Source organism: Rhamphochromis longiceps, linkage group LG5, assembly GCF_057381845.1.
Source record: "Rhamphochromis longiceps isolate RC_006_pf linkage group LG5, R_longiceps_female_GT1.1, whole genome shotgun sequence".
Lineage (NCBI taxonomy): Eukaryota > Metazoa > Chordata > Actinopteri > Cichliformes > Cichlidae > Rhamphochromis > Rhamphochromis longiceps.
Genome location: NC_140561.1, coordinates 10,699,678 through 10,715,246, shown reverse-complemented (window position 1 = coordinate 10,715,246; position 15,569 = coordinate 10,699,678). Strand labels below are relative to the sequence as shown.

The following is a 15,569-nucleotide window of genomic DNA, read 5'->3' as shown; positions in this document are numbered from 1 at the left end:
GATAACACACATGTTGCACTCTCTGCATCCCGCCCCACCCCTGATCTCAGCAGTAATGCTTGTGTCACTCACTCCCATTTCCTGTGTTGTAGTAGTCACACTCATTGTGTTAACCACAGTGCACACACACACACACACACACACACACACACACACACACACACACACACACACACACACAACAATCAGGGCATAAGCAATCTGTTATTCTCAAGTGTTAAAGTTGTAAGTTGTAAGACGAAGGGTCTGTCATGGTGTCCACATGTGTAATCTTCAGCTCAGGCACGAGAATATAAGCAGCCATGAACTGAGACATGCTAACAGGATGTTCACATAAAACAAAACTCTGTTTATCTGTCTACAAGCTGTAGATTTCTCATAATGCTGCTTCAAATTGACCTACACAGCAAAGCTTATCTCACATTTCACCTCGGACACTTCTGCTACAGCACACCACCTCTACTGCTGGGTGTTCGACCATAAGCAGCTCCGAGGATCGAGTCGATGAATCGTTTCTACTGTTAGTAGCCATACACTATGAACCAGATGGCAGTACCTACACAGAATATTTACAATATTTGTTCTGTGTTTAAGAATATTATAGCATGATCTCAGCTGCAGAAAGACTTTTTGTTTGTGTGTTTTAAACTCTGATCCAAAAGAAAACTGACAGAAGTCATCTTAACAGGGCAATGGCAATGACTGGGTATCATACACAGAGAAAGACTGAGAGTGACTGACCTCCACGGATGCCTTCCAGAGGGTAGAAGAAGGCCACGAGGAGGTTCATGAGCACAGCCAGGTTGAAGGAGATGCTGCTCCAGAATGACATGTTCCTGGAGCACCAGTACAGGATGGGCTGGGCTAGAGGACAGCATAGTGAAGCACATTAACACAGATGGCTATGCTAAAGCACTCAGATGTAGTGCGTACATGTTTGTACTCCAAAAACTGTCCAGTGTTTCAGACCAACCAAGTTTCACTTTCAATACCTTTGAGTCAAAGCTGAAAAAAAAGATTTATACAGATAACCAACTTTGCACCAACCCTAAATTACATGAACTGCTTGAACTCTCTCTGTCGCTGTCGACAAACACTGAGCATGGCAACTATAAAACTGGTGCCATTAATAGTTTCTTTCGTAAAGCCAATTCCAGCTACTCCCTTGTCACAAGTGGCAACCACAGCGAGCAGCTCTGCTTCTTTGGTTTAGAAGAACCAAAACTCGCTGAGTGAATACTCTGGATATTTGATTTGGTTAGTAAATTTGGTGTGAAACACAGTCAAACAAGTCAGAATGCGAGTGTGTACATTTACTGCTAACATAACCACCTAAACAGAATAATCTGGGACACCTCAAATCCATTTAAGTACTCAAAAATCACACACATTTCACATTTGAAAAAGGAAAAAAATACCCTCAAAAAAGCCCAAACAAACTTGGGACTCTGTGGAAAATGTAAACAAAAGAATGCAACAATCTGCAAATCATTTAAACAATAAGCATCTGAATAGAATTTCAAATTATGATTCATCAGACCACAGGACATTTTTCACTTCTGCTCAGACCATCCCGAATTACCTAAGGCACACAGCAGATACTAGTGTTTTGCTCAGTTTATTTTATTTGATGTTGTTGCACGGTAGTATGAACATTTGGAATTTTTGGATGCTGAATGTTTTCTGAAGTATCGCCGAGGCTTTCAAGTGATTTACACCTGTAGGTTTTCACACTGTCCCTTGTTTTCAGGGATTTCTCTGGATTCTCAACATTTTTATGATTTATCATAGATGATGAAATCTGGAAATTCTCCTCAGTTTTCCAAATCATTATAACCTCTGTGCACTGCTGCATTTAGTGACCCAGTAATTTACTGACAATCTGCTCATCAACCAAACTACTTCCACACATAGACATACTATTTCAAAGTTGGTGAATCCTTTTAAATTTGCCGTATTTCTGCTTTATATGTCCTAAAGCCTCACTGAAGTTTAGGATCGGAGTTATTTTGAAGGTGAAATCAGAGTCACATGTTTCAGTCAGGTGTGGGTGGGGGCTCGGTTTTATTCAACGAATGGGGATTTATCAAAGTCTGACTTTCATACATTTAGGGAAGTGATTCACAGCACGAAAAGGAAAAGAAGTGTGTTTGCAAAACCTAACTTAAAAGTCTGAGCACCAGACTTTGTGTAAAAAGAAGAAAAGGTCATATGCAAGGTCACAACTGAACTGCAAGTAACATCCGAGCAATTAAAGGCGACGCATCGGCTTATGTTCATGTTAATGAATGCACCAAAAACAATAGTGTGAGTGTGTGTGTGTGTGTGTGTGTGTGTGTGTGTGTGTGTGTGTGTGTGTGTGTGTGTGTGTGTGTGTGTGTGTGTGTGAGAGAGCGTAAACAGATCAAGGGGAAAGCCACTGATCTTCAAAAACAACACTGCTACTGGTTTGACAAATAAGACCTTGCACAGAACCTTTGTTATAAACGAGAATTTTTGCATTTGGAAAAAGGACAGCACGACATCTCAGCAGCCGAACTTTATATGTGAAGCATGGTGATGTCAGCGTCCTGTTTTGGGCCGGGTTTTGCTCAATCGAAGCACAGGTTAACAAATAGCTTCTTAGTCTTAACACTTAATATGCGGTTTGTGCTAAAGCGTTGAAGTTTAAAAAATAATGCAAATTATTTTGCTGTTGATTCTTTTTGTTTATTTTCCATTTTAGACAGCGACAGAGTTTTTTTTGGAAACAGGGTTTCGCACTAAACGCTTTTCCTCTTTTGAGTAAAAACAACTTGCACGCACATATTTGCCCACACACTCACACAGACACAGCATATTAGACCTTGGTCAGGAGATCAGTATCGTGGCTAATGCTATTTTGAGGTCGGCTATTCATTAGAAAAAAAGAACTGTGGGTGGGGACTTTTGGCAACAGAAGTCACTATATTGATGACAAGCGGTTAGCACCAGTGGAACAGCACAGTCTCCAGCTGTGCTGATTCATTCACATAGGAAAGAGGCTGGTCTCTTCATATTTTTTTTTTCCACATTATAGGCTAACGCTGTCTCTTCTGGCCTGACCGTATGACGAACCACAACCTTTTCTTTAACCAGCAAAGACAAACAAAAGCAAAAACTGGCAGAGTCAGGTAGGCAGTCGTCAGGAACCGGACCTGACCTTAAAGGGAAAGTCAAAGTAGTGCTATTGAGTGCATAACTAAAATAACTTAAGATTAATGAACAACAAAAGATTAAAGTGAAAATGACATCAGGGCTGAGTTTTTAATGCTTTGCCTTTGTGTCCTGTTCCTGCTTTCTTTTAGCCCAGCTTTGATTGATGTCAATGTGAGAATAACCTTACAGCTGGTATGCAGGTAAAGTACATCAAACCATTAATCCCATTATGTTGGGAAGTTGAGGCTTTTAGTTTCCAGAAAAACAAAATACAGGAACCTGAACATTGTAATATCACAGCAGTATACTTTTGTTTTTATCGAGATTAGAAGATGTGATAATATCACAACATTGGGAGCTATATGCTGTATGCTTTGCTACTAATATTTATTATTAACAAACCAACTCAGTGATTACAGTGCAATTTAAATATAAGCAGCTTATAAAAGTTTACATGCTCTCTCGACTTTCATCTCTCCAGGGTTCAGCATTTTGGCAGCCTCTTTCAGACGTGGACCCTCATCACAACATGTCTCTATGGGTCAACTTTATTCTGCTACCAAGAAAGAACCGTTCTTGCAAAACTTTGAACCAAACTCATTTTTGAGTTTTTGTGTTTTCTTCGTGTTTGTGCGAAGTAGGTCCAATTTACTCTGATGCAACAGATCTTGTAATGCTGCTGCAGCTAATCTCTGACAGATCAGTGGTTAGCACAATTCAAAGTTGAAGCTATGAGTGAGACCTGTCTGAGGGTACAATATAGCTGTGAGGTTCTGTCTGCTGATAAAACATTTGAAAACCCCCATAAATGCTGTGGTAGTTGAGGCCTTTATATTCTTTATTGGGATATGCGTTTTTGTAATAATGTTATATGTGGAGGACACATTTGGAGTAATCCTACTAGAGTGAGAGGGAGGGAAACTTTGTGCTTATCCCTCATGCCAATATGTAAAACATAACCTGTATGCAGTGTATGTGTCAGAAAGGGGCTTGGGGCCTGGAGGGATGCAAGAAGAAAGAGCGTAAACCAGGCACTAGTTCATAAAGAGTTGAGGAGAAAGACGCACAGGGAACGGTGTTTGTGTTACCAGTAGCCTCTTGAGTACCTCGCAGCTTCTTCTGCCAATTCATCTCATTGAAGAGATCCTCAGAGCGCAGGAAGAAGTCATTGATCTTGCTACCTTGCTCATCTCGCTCTGTGGTGTAGTATACACGCAGCTTGGACTCTTGAGTGAGGAACTCGCAGATGTTGGGCACAGGGAAGACGATCTGCTCCATTGTGCGATCCAGCCGCACAATCTGGACACCAAACAGAGCAACAGTCACCGATCAAAACATCTGTGACTGCAGCAGGTAAATAATTCCTTATTCTTTTCTTATATGAAAACAGTTTGTATCCTTAAAGAAGTCAAGATTATTGTAGTTATAGTAAAAAGAAACTGAAAACTAAAACAATACTGTGGAAAAAAAAAAGATTTTATGAGCTAAACAAAATAAATAAAAAACAGTTTTATTTATTAGTTTGGCAAAATCTATCATAACTTGACTAACGAGGCTTTGATGGATAAGTTTATTGAGACTAAAACCAAAAAAATAAATAAATCTAAAACACTGAAGCTAATAAAAATTAAAGTAAATCTAAACATTTTCAAACAATATGAACTAAACTGAAACAAGCAAACCCACTCTGGAAACTCGCTGAAGCTGAACTGAACTAAAAGCAAAAAGTAAAAATAGTGGTTATATTTTTTAAAATGAAAAATATAACCACCATGACACCTCTGATTCAAATGGACTGCCTGGCATAAACTGCTCTTTAGAGGAAAAAAACAAAAACAGGGTTGTTTTCTTTCCAAAAGCAGCTCATGAACTGAACCAACAACTTGAGCTTGGAATACTGCCAGCAATCTGCATTCCTCTTACTCATCAAGTGCGCCAAACATGCCAAAGGTACTCGTTTTTGTGTTTCTTTGTGTCGTGTGACAGAATGACAAGCCAAGAAAAAAAAGTATCACATGCTCCAAGTCAATAGTTAGGCCAAAACATGTCACAGTCCCCTTAAACCAACACTGGCATCTTGCAACAGAGATGTTAGATAGAGTTCATCCAGAAATAAAACTGTGGGAAAATGATGAATTGAAAATAAAATACAAGACAGACGGCAGCAGGTGAACATTAGCGGAGTTTATTTACGACATGGAGCCAGACACTGACCTCAATCTGAGCGGTGTGTTTAGCATAGAACTCCAGGGCCTCGTCGCCCTCGCCATATGTCCCTCCTGGCTTTAACATAGCTTGCAGCTCCTTGTTGTGGCGGGCTAACTGAAAACAGATGATTGACAGACACTCGTCACAAGTGTTACTTCCAGCATGTCAAAAAGGTTGGGCAACACTGCTTGTATTTAGGTTAACTCTACATGATACTTTTCCTTTTTTTGAATGTGTCAGCTTTCATTCCCCAGCAAGGTTGCAGGGTGGGGCTGTTTAGCCCCATGATTAAGATAAGATAAGATAAGATAAGATTACCGTCATTCCACTAATTGATTGTATAAACAGGCCCTCTGTTACCGAGCAGCCCACAGCCTGAAAGCTTTCAAAGAGGAAATGATTATAAAATGAAAAGTATCATGTGTTTTCAGGAGTTACTGGAAATCCACTGGTCTTATTTGCTCATGGTGTGTTCCCCTTTCCACACCTATTTTATAGCGGCTTACTTGATGTGCCAAGATGTAGATGTTATGACCAACATTGCGTGGAGACGCGGAGTGCTCCTCCTCTCCATCCTCACCCTCCTGCGGCTCCTCAACCTCTATCTCTCCCTGCATGTAGGCCTTTTTGATCACCTCCACCTGCAGAAAAAGTTGACTGTCATAACAGCACCTGCTTGTTACTATGCAACTGTTTGCACTGCACACATACCAGCTCTTTAGGTCTCATGTTATACAGTATCCTCTCGGCATTCTCGCTGTCATGGCGACTCTCCATAATTGCAAGAAGCAGCTTGGAGGCATTATTCTGGGCAAAAGATGACAAGAGACAGATTGGCTTTTTTACCTGCTTGTCAGCATTCCAGACTTCCAGAGACAGTAAATCAAATGCAAGTGTTCTTTCACGCTTTACTTATGCAATTTGTGATGGAGCACAGGAAAAACCCGTGCTGGCCAGCCCTGATTTTGGGTAGCTGATTCTACTTTCAGCTACTGTCAGTGAAACTGCAATTCCATGAATTTGAATGTTGTATCTAAAGCTTTTGACACTGTAATGACACAACTACCACATTACTTCTCCTACAGACATGTAACACCTGCATAATCAAATCAAATAACACCTTTTAGACGGATTACTAAAAGTATCACACCACTTCAGAACACTCACTTTGAGTTCCAACACCAGATCCATCCTCTTCTTGCCAAGGGGGTTGATGTCATTCAGGATGAGAGCAATGATGATGTCAATGCCATTGCACTCATGTGTGGCAATGCAGTTCTAAGGAGCAAAGAAAAAGAAATGGCAAAACACAAGCTTGACAGTAGTTCTGGGTTAAAAGAATGTTTAATCTCTGCTGTTGGTGTTTTTCATGATATAATCAGTAAAACCAGCAGGACAGCAGACCAATTGTTTTTTCTTTAGCAGTAATAAGATAAGAGTCTGATCCATTTTCCTGTAAGTCAAGCTCTTCTCTTTTTTCTGCATCTATTATTTGTACTTATGCACACTTACAAATAAAGATTTTAATAAGTGCGAGATGGACGAATTGGAGGGTTTTATGTCTGAAATGGCAAATTTGATAGTGCATCACAAATTCATGCAATGTGACAGCTGTCACAAACCTACAGCCAGTTATAAGGTGCCAACTTCAAAGACAACATTAACCGGGTCTCTCAACAGATTACGTATTCACTAAGAAAGTGGAATTACAAGAAGAGGAAACAACAGTAAGTTATCCAAGAAATCTGGAACCATCTATCAGGTGGTATCTAGAAAACAACCAGCACCATTCTGAAGGCGGGAGTGGCAACATTATTTACATCTCATATGTTCTTTGAAGGAATTCTCACTCTAATTTCAGGGACTGTAAATTTCACGCAGTGTTATAAAACACTCAATTAAGTTTCTTAATCTTTATTTAACCAGGAAGTGAAACTACTGAGATTAAGAATCACTTTTCTGAGAGCGTCATGGGCAGAGGGTACGATCAACATCCTGGAGAAAACAGGTGGGATGACAAAAAAAAGGGCATAAAAAACAAACAAACAAAAACAAAACAACTTTGTTCCAGATTTCATTTGAAGCCAGATTGCCCTCAGGTTTTTATTCCCGGCACGGTAAGGTAGTGACGAGGCAGGTCACATATCATAAATACTGGGCACGTTTCGGAGGCTTCACACTCATAAATCACACGAGCTGTCAAACATGTACCACACCTCAGAACTGAACAATAAGTGTGGAAGCCAAATGGTTTGGAGTGACTTGATACAATTTTACAAACAGGACATGCAAAGCACAAATAAAAAGAATTCCAGCACTTGTTCCCGTTTATTCTCTCTTTGTGAACAAAACGCTGTATTTAGTCTGGCAATGCCCCTCTGGCACTGTGTAAAGGAACTGGAATCAATTCAAACAGAGACTGTATTTAGCCAGTTGCTTGTTTAGTCATGCCAGTTTCACACTTGTTATAAAAATGACCTCACAGCGGCAGGAACAGAGGATGCCGCCATCATGTGAGAAGACTACTAACCTATGCCAAAGAACAAACAGAGGCGTCCTACCCGGAGTAGGCTGGTGTTAGCGTGCTTAGGAAAGACAAGAGCCTGACACATTCCTGACTACAGAGAACTCAAACAAAACTAGCATCACGATCACAGCCGGTCATCGATTTGATAGCTACAGAATATAAAAAGCTCATCTTGCACACAGGTGTACAGTGTGTTACCTGGTTCTCGTGGCAGGGGCCTTGGCAGTATTCAGTAAGGCTCTCCACAGTCTGGTTGATAAGTCCTACATTCTTCTCATTGATGTAAAGTCCCAGAAGCCCCAGTCCTCCTGTGGTGCTGCCACAGATGCAGTCCAAGAACTGAAGAGTCTCACACACCAGATTATAGTTGTTCTTGTTATTCTGGTTGCGTAGAAAATTCTACAGAAGGACAACATGAAAATAAACACTCAACATGGAATCTTTCTTTACTTGGACTCATCTCATCAAAAACTTTAAAAGCCCCTGTAGGGAAACATAAACACTTTGTTAACAGTTAGTCACAAAATTAAAATATATGTGATGTGGCATGAGGTAAAACCAAGAGATTTAATATGAGATGATTCACGAGAGTGTTGGAATCTGCAGAGATGGTTGGCAAAAGAGAAATTCCTCTACTTAGGTAATCTAAACCATTTTCTCTTTCTCGCTGACGTAAGAACTAAATATAAAAAGTCGTGATGGCTTTTCCAAACCTACTGTATACGGCAGCAAGACAATTACTGCAGTGACATCTTTGGAAAGAACACAAACATCTCAGTGAACTGATCATCTGTGCAGCGAGGCTAGCGGTAAATCAATATCTGGCTCCTACACAGGTTCAGAATGGGAGAGACAGCACAGAGCCAACCAGCATTTAATGAAGGCCTGTCCCAGTTTGGAGTGCAAGAATCAGTGCAAGCAGGAAGTTTTCTGTCTGGGCTGCCGGAGCTAGCCACTACCAAACACGAGCACACTCATCATAGTGAAACCAGACCAGCACATACAAGACTGTGTCAGGAAGTTCTGCAACTGGTGCCTATTTTCAACAGTTTCATTTCTGTATAAGATGGTGTGATGACTGAAATTCAGAACACGGGACAGAAAAAGTTAACCCTGCTCCCATCAGCCCATGGCAGCCTATATATTATATGTATATATATTCAAGGATTCAAGGAGCTTTATTGTCATTCGCATCATGTTAAGATGAGGTGGAACAAAATTATGTACACACGGTCGAGCGAAAAGAACCAAAATAATGAAGAAACAGCTTTTTTTTTTAAAGTAATAAATATATATATATTTTTAAACAAACAGAATAGCAAGTAATAAAATAATATAATAAGTAGGAGTGAAACAACCTGAGTACCAGTATCGAGAATGGTATAAATACTTTAGCAGCAAAGGGCATGATGACCAGCACTGATAAAGTGACAGTGTCAGTAAGTGTCGTATATATAAATAAAGGACTTATAATCAGAAGCTGGTCTGATGATGGCTGACCTGCAGCTCTCTGTTGTGGTTCTCACACAGCAGCTGCATGAGGCGCAAGATGGGCTGCATGATAGTGATGGTAACGCTCATCTCGCCCTCTTCCTGGCTCTTATCAGCAGTTGGAACAGGAGAGCCATCAGCTGCAGCTTGGTGCTCTTCGGCTTCGGCCTCACGACGATAAGTTGTGTAAGCCTTCTTGGTGACCGCAGAGGCCTCAACTAGCTGCTCCTTCACTTCCTCAGTCACCATCGCCACTACCGGCATATCTTTCACTAACCACAGGTAAAGAAGAGGCAGTCAAACACCACAGACCATTGGACAAGACAACGGTTACAATGACCGTTCACTTGACAAGTTAAGAATTTATGTACTGATCCTTGCTGTCATTTACACATACAGAGACATGTAGAAATGATACATGTGATAAATAATAATTTTGTACACGGCTATAATTAATAATGAAGAAACGGATCTACTGCCTCGTACGAAGAGTGCAGCAGAGGTTTGCTTTTCCAGTTTTTCATAGTGTCATATGTGACTTATTTGACAATGCAGTCAAACACTTCCTTCTCTAGCCTATTGTTATGTTGGTAACGCCAACACTTGTCCGCTGACCTTTCTTGCGTGCCGGTGTGTCTTTGTCTGGTGGTTCCTCGTCCTTTTTCTTGCTGCCCAGGTCACTGGTATTGACAGTCACAGTGGCTTTGATCTCCTGCTGGGCCAGCTTCATCCGCTCATAAAACACTTTAAAGAATTTCTCAGACTTGTTGTCTCCCGTTAAACGATGGAAAAATGACCTCTGGGGTGGAGACACAAAAGAAAGAAATTAAATAATACGAGTCGCTCAGACAATATCCTTATAGGTTTTTAATTACCTTATAGTGTTTACATAAAAATCGGCATTTACACCAATATTTTAAACGCATTTTAATCTCTTATTGGCATTTCTTATCATTGTCTCTGCTAATTGTTCTGCAGCGCTTTTAGCCAGAGGTTTAGTGAGAATTAGTTATATAATCCTGCTCTCACAGTGCCCGGAAAACATGCTCTAAAGGCTCACCTGATTTTACACTATCTGCTCTCTGCTCCTTATCAGAACTTGCTTCTGGCACCCAGAGTACTCAGATGGGTCTTAACATGCACAAGTACATGACCAAGGGCAGAAACGAAGACGAGCTCTGGGATTAGCATGCAGCCACATTTAAAAACATGCACACACCAAAAGAAGCAACTACACAACCTGTCGTGCAACCTGTACTTCACACGAGCGTACATGTAAGCAGGAAAATGCACACAGCTGTATAAACGTGTTCATAGAGTAGGGCTCACTCGTGCTGAGTGCATTTGTTTAACGGCAAAAAAGCAATTACTTTTTGCTTTTATAAGCATTCAAACATGAAACACGAGACATTTTCCTCAAAAACTTCTTACTCATACTGGAGCAAAGGAAATATTCTGCAACCTACAGCTACGCAAAGGCCAATCTGGCTTGAAAGCCCTGTTACATGGAGCTGTTGTTTTTCTGCAACAGGCTCATATGTTATGTCCCATTTTCCTCTCAACAATCCCTCCTTACATAAGACCTGTAATCAGCTGAGTGGTTACAGTGAGGGCACAGAGCGCCAACACTGTTACATCAGCCGCAGAGGGCGAGCAGTGAGGGAGAAAGAAAATGGGAGCGGGAGAGGAAGAGAGGAAAACCCTGCCCTACTTTTCACTGCCAGAGCGGCACGAAGTGAGCGTGTGGTGTGAGAGGGAGGTGGAGAAAGGGTCCGAAAGTGGGAGGTGGGGTTGATGCAAGCAGGAGTTATCACGTACTGAGATTCTGGGGCAGCTTTCAAAGTCTGTTACATAAGACTCTCTCCAGGTTTAGCTAAACTCAGTTAAGTTTGAGGAAAAAGGAGCAAAGCATAGAAACAGTACAACATCAGCAGTGCATTACGCTGCATGAGATAAGCAACATATGCGCAGGAAATCAAGACAACTGTTGAGACATCTTTCTGCAAAAATCACCTGACTCAAATCCCAAGAGGAGCAGAGCACTCAGTGTATTAAGTTGTTTCCCTCCCTTCCTTTATGCAACAGTTTCTTTTTCAAGCCGTTAACATCGTGTTGTTGACGAGGGTCATTCACTGATAGTGATCTGATTAAAAGTCAGACTTATGCAAGCAGGCAGACTTCTCCCAACAACAGCTCCAGGACAGCAGCTTTACAAGATAACTATATTAAACAGAACTCATGACTGCGGCCATAAAAACTCAATTTCTCCACTAATGTGAAGAAAAGTATTTTGTCAACACTTGCTTGTTATTTTTACTGAACAGCAAGCAGCAGCTGTTTTCCTGTCTGCACACAGTCAGGGTTGGACACCTGTGACATGTTAAAAACATTAAAAACTGTCAAAAGACAGCACAAGTTGCTTACTCACACTCCTTTGTTAGATATTTCCAATTTTTTAGAAGTTAAAGGCTGTTTTGCTAAGCAACTCTACAGCTCTGTAGCTGACAGGAAGATGTAAATCAGCATTGTTAGATGGCAATTCACTCAATAAGTGAGTCCAATTTCCTTCAATATGACAGGATCTCAAGCCTAACTCAGATAATCATTTATACACATGTTGCAGGCTAAATTAGCAACACTAATAAGGATACACCTAGACAATGAAATGGGTTTGTATAAAGACTTAAATCCTTTCTTGCACTTGTACTGCAACACTTTGGCATGGATCGCATCTTTATTGCTGGATTGTAGGACCTCATAAACAATAAGGCTTTAGATCTGGTTATCGGTGCTGAGTAGCTACAGCTTGTTGGAGGTGGAGCAAACAGTAAATTAGGTGGGTGTGAACTCAAGTTTTGTCTTATCTGTGTACTTGGGAAGCAGTCAGAGAGTAAGAGTACAGGTCCAACCACATGCTAACTGCCACATTGTGGCTTACTTCCTAGCAGAGAGAGAGCAGAGCTAGCTATCGTGTGCCACGATGAGATAGAATTGAAAGATTTTAACTTTAAAAAAAAGTCCCGGTTACAACTTTTATAACCCTTTGAAGAATGTGCCTAGCTGCAGCTTCTTTGCTGACTGCTGAGTCATTCTGTAGAGAAAACTGCCATCACCTAGTGAGTCTCTGTTTGCCATCTGAGGCAGTTTAAACGTCTCCCACTAAAGAGCCAATAAGCCTCCTGGAAGCAGTTTTGATTCTGCTGCTTTAGGTTGACTTGAAATCTTCCTCCTATCTTACAGAATCAATAGGACAGCACAGCAGGCCCTCCTGTCTGATTATTCTGCACTTCTACTTTTCCCTCCATTTCCCGTCAGCTGCTACCCCAGCTTCTGGCATCAACACGAGCCGGTTATGTAAGGCCTGTTTATACCACCAGCTCTCCCTTTCTTTTTATCCATCTCCCGCCTTTGCAGCCTGACACCTTGGTGAGTGACAAAGCCATCTCTGTGCTTATTGGAGGGCTTCAGTTGCGTACTCTGCCACCGCCCAGCTGGTATCCACAGAGATCTGCTCTTTGAAGCTATAACAAGACTTCCAGATAGCAGGTTTAAATCAAAGCAATCTACACGTGATTGCGTTTTCTCAGAAATCTGCACGGGCAACCATCCACACAGTCTAAAAATGTATGCAGTGACTTCAGCAAGTAATGATTGAAAGAAAAAGGTACACATGGCAGGACTGAAATAATTGGACCTCCATAAACTATAAACTGGGATCTAAACAGTAATTTCCTTGCCCACGCCGCAGTTAAACGAGAGCTGGTATGCTGAGGGCACCGATGCCTGGAAACTCACTTTGCAGAATCTTTTTAAAGCTTTCCAAGAGGTAGCTGTGAAGTGAAACTGAACCGAGAAGAGGCGGGAGGGGGTAAAATCACACTTGGAGGGGGCTGAGGGCAGCGGTGTGCCACAACAAGCCTATTGAGTAAGAGCAGTCGCACCTGTTCGTGCCTGTGACAGTTAGGGATCTGAGGTCCTGATGACAGCGATCACAAGATGGATGGGGGGCTCGGAGAAGCAGAGACTTTACACTTCGTCTCTTACATAACACATAGGCACACACTCCCACAAACTCTAAGGCTGTTTATCAAATAAGCTTTATAGTCTCTAAGTATAACCTGCAGTATGGCTGCGTACATGTGTTCATGAAGTGGGCATTTGAGTATGCACGAGTGAGGTTTTATGATCGCTCTAGTTTTGCTGTGTGCAAGCTGAAAATTACTCAGGGGCTGTCACAGTGTTTTACTGCTCATCTCTGAACCACCTGGAGGGCACGAGCATACGTGTCAGGCAACATGTTATCCTGTCCAGGGTGAGCTGTGCAGGTTTTGGTCATAATATGAGAGTTATGTAGGTCAAAAAGTAATGTTAGACCTACAGCATGTATGCTGCACAAGACAGGCAGTGCGTCATTTTATTGTCAGACAAAATTGACAGAAGTAAAGTTGGCAGATTTTGTTTACTTAAAATAAATGTTGTTACTTTATGTATTTGAAAGTGAAGATCTTATTCTCACTTAGACCAACATAGTGAGACGCCTGCTACGTGACTGCTGAACATGAGTATGAACACATGCGGGGTTGACTTACTTACTGGTGACAGCTCTGCCCTTTGGGTAGATATGTAGATAAGTAGATACAAAAAGGCTTAAAAATGTACTGACAATGCATCAAAAACATCTTTTGTTCGTCTACCAATAGTTGCGTGTTTGATGAGGTGCATCGGTGACATCAGTGAGTCCTAGGTGTTACTAAACAAAGTTGGCATATCTTGACAGGCCTAGATTGGATTCCCATGACTCGGTGAAAGCATGATGTTTCAGATCTCCAGTTTCTAAAGCTCTATTTTCATCAGACAGACACGCCTGGGTAGAAGAAAAGACAGGTAGGACTGTGCTATGACCCATTTCTTTCTGTCTTTACTAAGACATTGACTCCTTCTCTCAGGGCTGTGATATTAAGTCCAGCTAGCACAGAGCTCTGGGCCCTGTGTGAACCCTTTCTGAAGCAAAGGAAGCGTGCGCTCTCTCTGTGTCTCTCTCCCTCTTTCATTTATTTATTTTCTAGAAATTCCATTGGCTAGGCTACAAACCTGGATTACCTAGAAAACAAACAAGCAGCCTTCTTGGAGAAATCTGGGGCCATGTTGTTTTCCTGCTTTTCATTTAGACAACAAGAACCCTTCTGTGCTAAAAGAAGGGCAGGCAACCAATCGTTGTGTAAGACAGGAAAATGTGATGCATCTGCTGATATGCTGTAAATTAACTTTGGATCATACATGACTCCTCAACAAAGCTTACTTGTCCCAGCATCATTCCAAGGAAGCAGAAAAACACATTAACTCAAAACAGGACCTTACTTGATAAAAATGTTCTTATTTAAGATCATGAACTGCTTTGCTTATCAGGTTCACTTTGAGGTGCTTCTGTACCAGCAAGTGTAGGCCTCGTCACAGTAGGTGTCACAGGTAGAAATGTATACATTTACTAACGGCTCAAAACTGCTTCTACACTTGTAATGTGCACAAGAGACTCACTGAAAGCTGCAGTTAAAGCAACAAAAGTAAGCTACAGACTGCTTTCAGTAGTGGACATCAAGCTTTTTAATTATGCCCAGAATTTAAAAAGTTACAAAAGCAATCCTAAAGAAGGCTACAGGTCTTTCCAAAGGTAGCAGCAAAGACTGTTTTAGGCCCGCTTCTTTTCTCTCTATATCTCCTACCCCTTGGGTCTATTTTCAGGAAACATGGGATTTCTTTCCACTGCTACGCCGATGACTCCCAGATTTATTTCCCACTTAAAAAGATAAATGGCTTCTCAGTAGACCCGCTGCTCAGATGCCTTGATGAAATAAGGACTTGGATGGCTTTGAACTTTTTACATTTTAATGAACAGAAAACAGAAGTGATGGTTTTTGGTGGCGCTTCTGAGGCCACTATTATAGATCTTGGTTCACTGGCACAGTATGTTAAACCAGTCATCACTAATCTGGGAGTTAAAATAGAGGCAAATCTTAAACTTGAAAGCCAGGTCAGAGCTGTTGTAAGATCTAGCTTTTTTCATTTGAGGGAATTAGCCAAAATAAAGCCTATCTTATCGAAATAGCATTTTCAGACAGTAATCCATGCCTTTGTTACTTCTAGGCTGGATTATTGTAACGCACTTTAT

The 15,569-nt window shown here is 41.2% G+C and overlaps 1 protein-coding gene across 1 annotated transcript in view; it reads right to left on the bottom strand.

Moving 5' to 3' along the window:
* itpr1b (inositol 1,4,5-trisphosphate receptor, type 1b) overlaps positions 1 to 15,569 on the bottom strand; it is an 83,996-nt gene that overhangs the window by 18,574 nt on the left and 49,853 nt on the right. The window contains exons 44-52 of the mRNA XM_085405722.1: positions 10,019 to 10,202; positions 9,413 to 9,675; positions 8,111 to 8,311; positions 6,553 to 6,663; positions 6,097 to 6,192; positions 5,892 to 6,026; positions 5,392 to 5,499; positions 4,284 to 4,476; positions 742 to 864 (exon numbers count right to left, since the gene is read on the bottom strand). Of these exons, the coding sequence (XP_085261848.1) occupies positions 742 to 864; positions 4,284 to 4,476; positions 5,392 to 5,499; positions 5,892 to 6,026; positions 6,097 to 6,192; positions 6,553 to 6,663; positions 8,111 to 8,311; positions 9,413 to 9,675; positions 10,019 to 10,202 (1,414 nt within the window). The remainder of the gene's footprint in view (positions 1 to 741; positions 865 to 4,283; positions 4,477 to 5,391; positions 5,500 to 5,891; positions 6,027 to 6,096; positions 6,193 to 6,552; positions 6,664 to 8,110; positions 8,312 to 9,412; positions 9,676 to 10,018; positions 10,203 to 15,569) is intronic.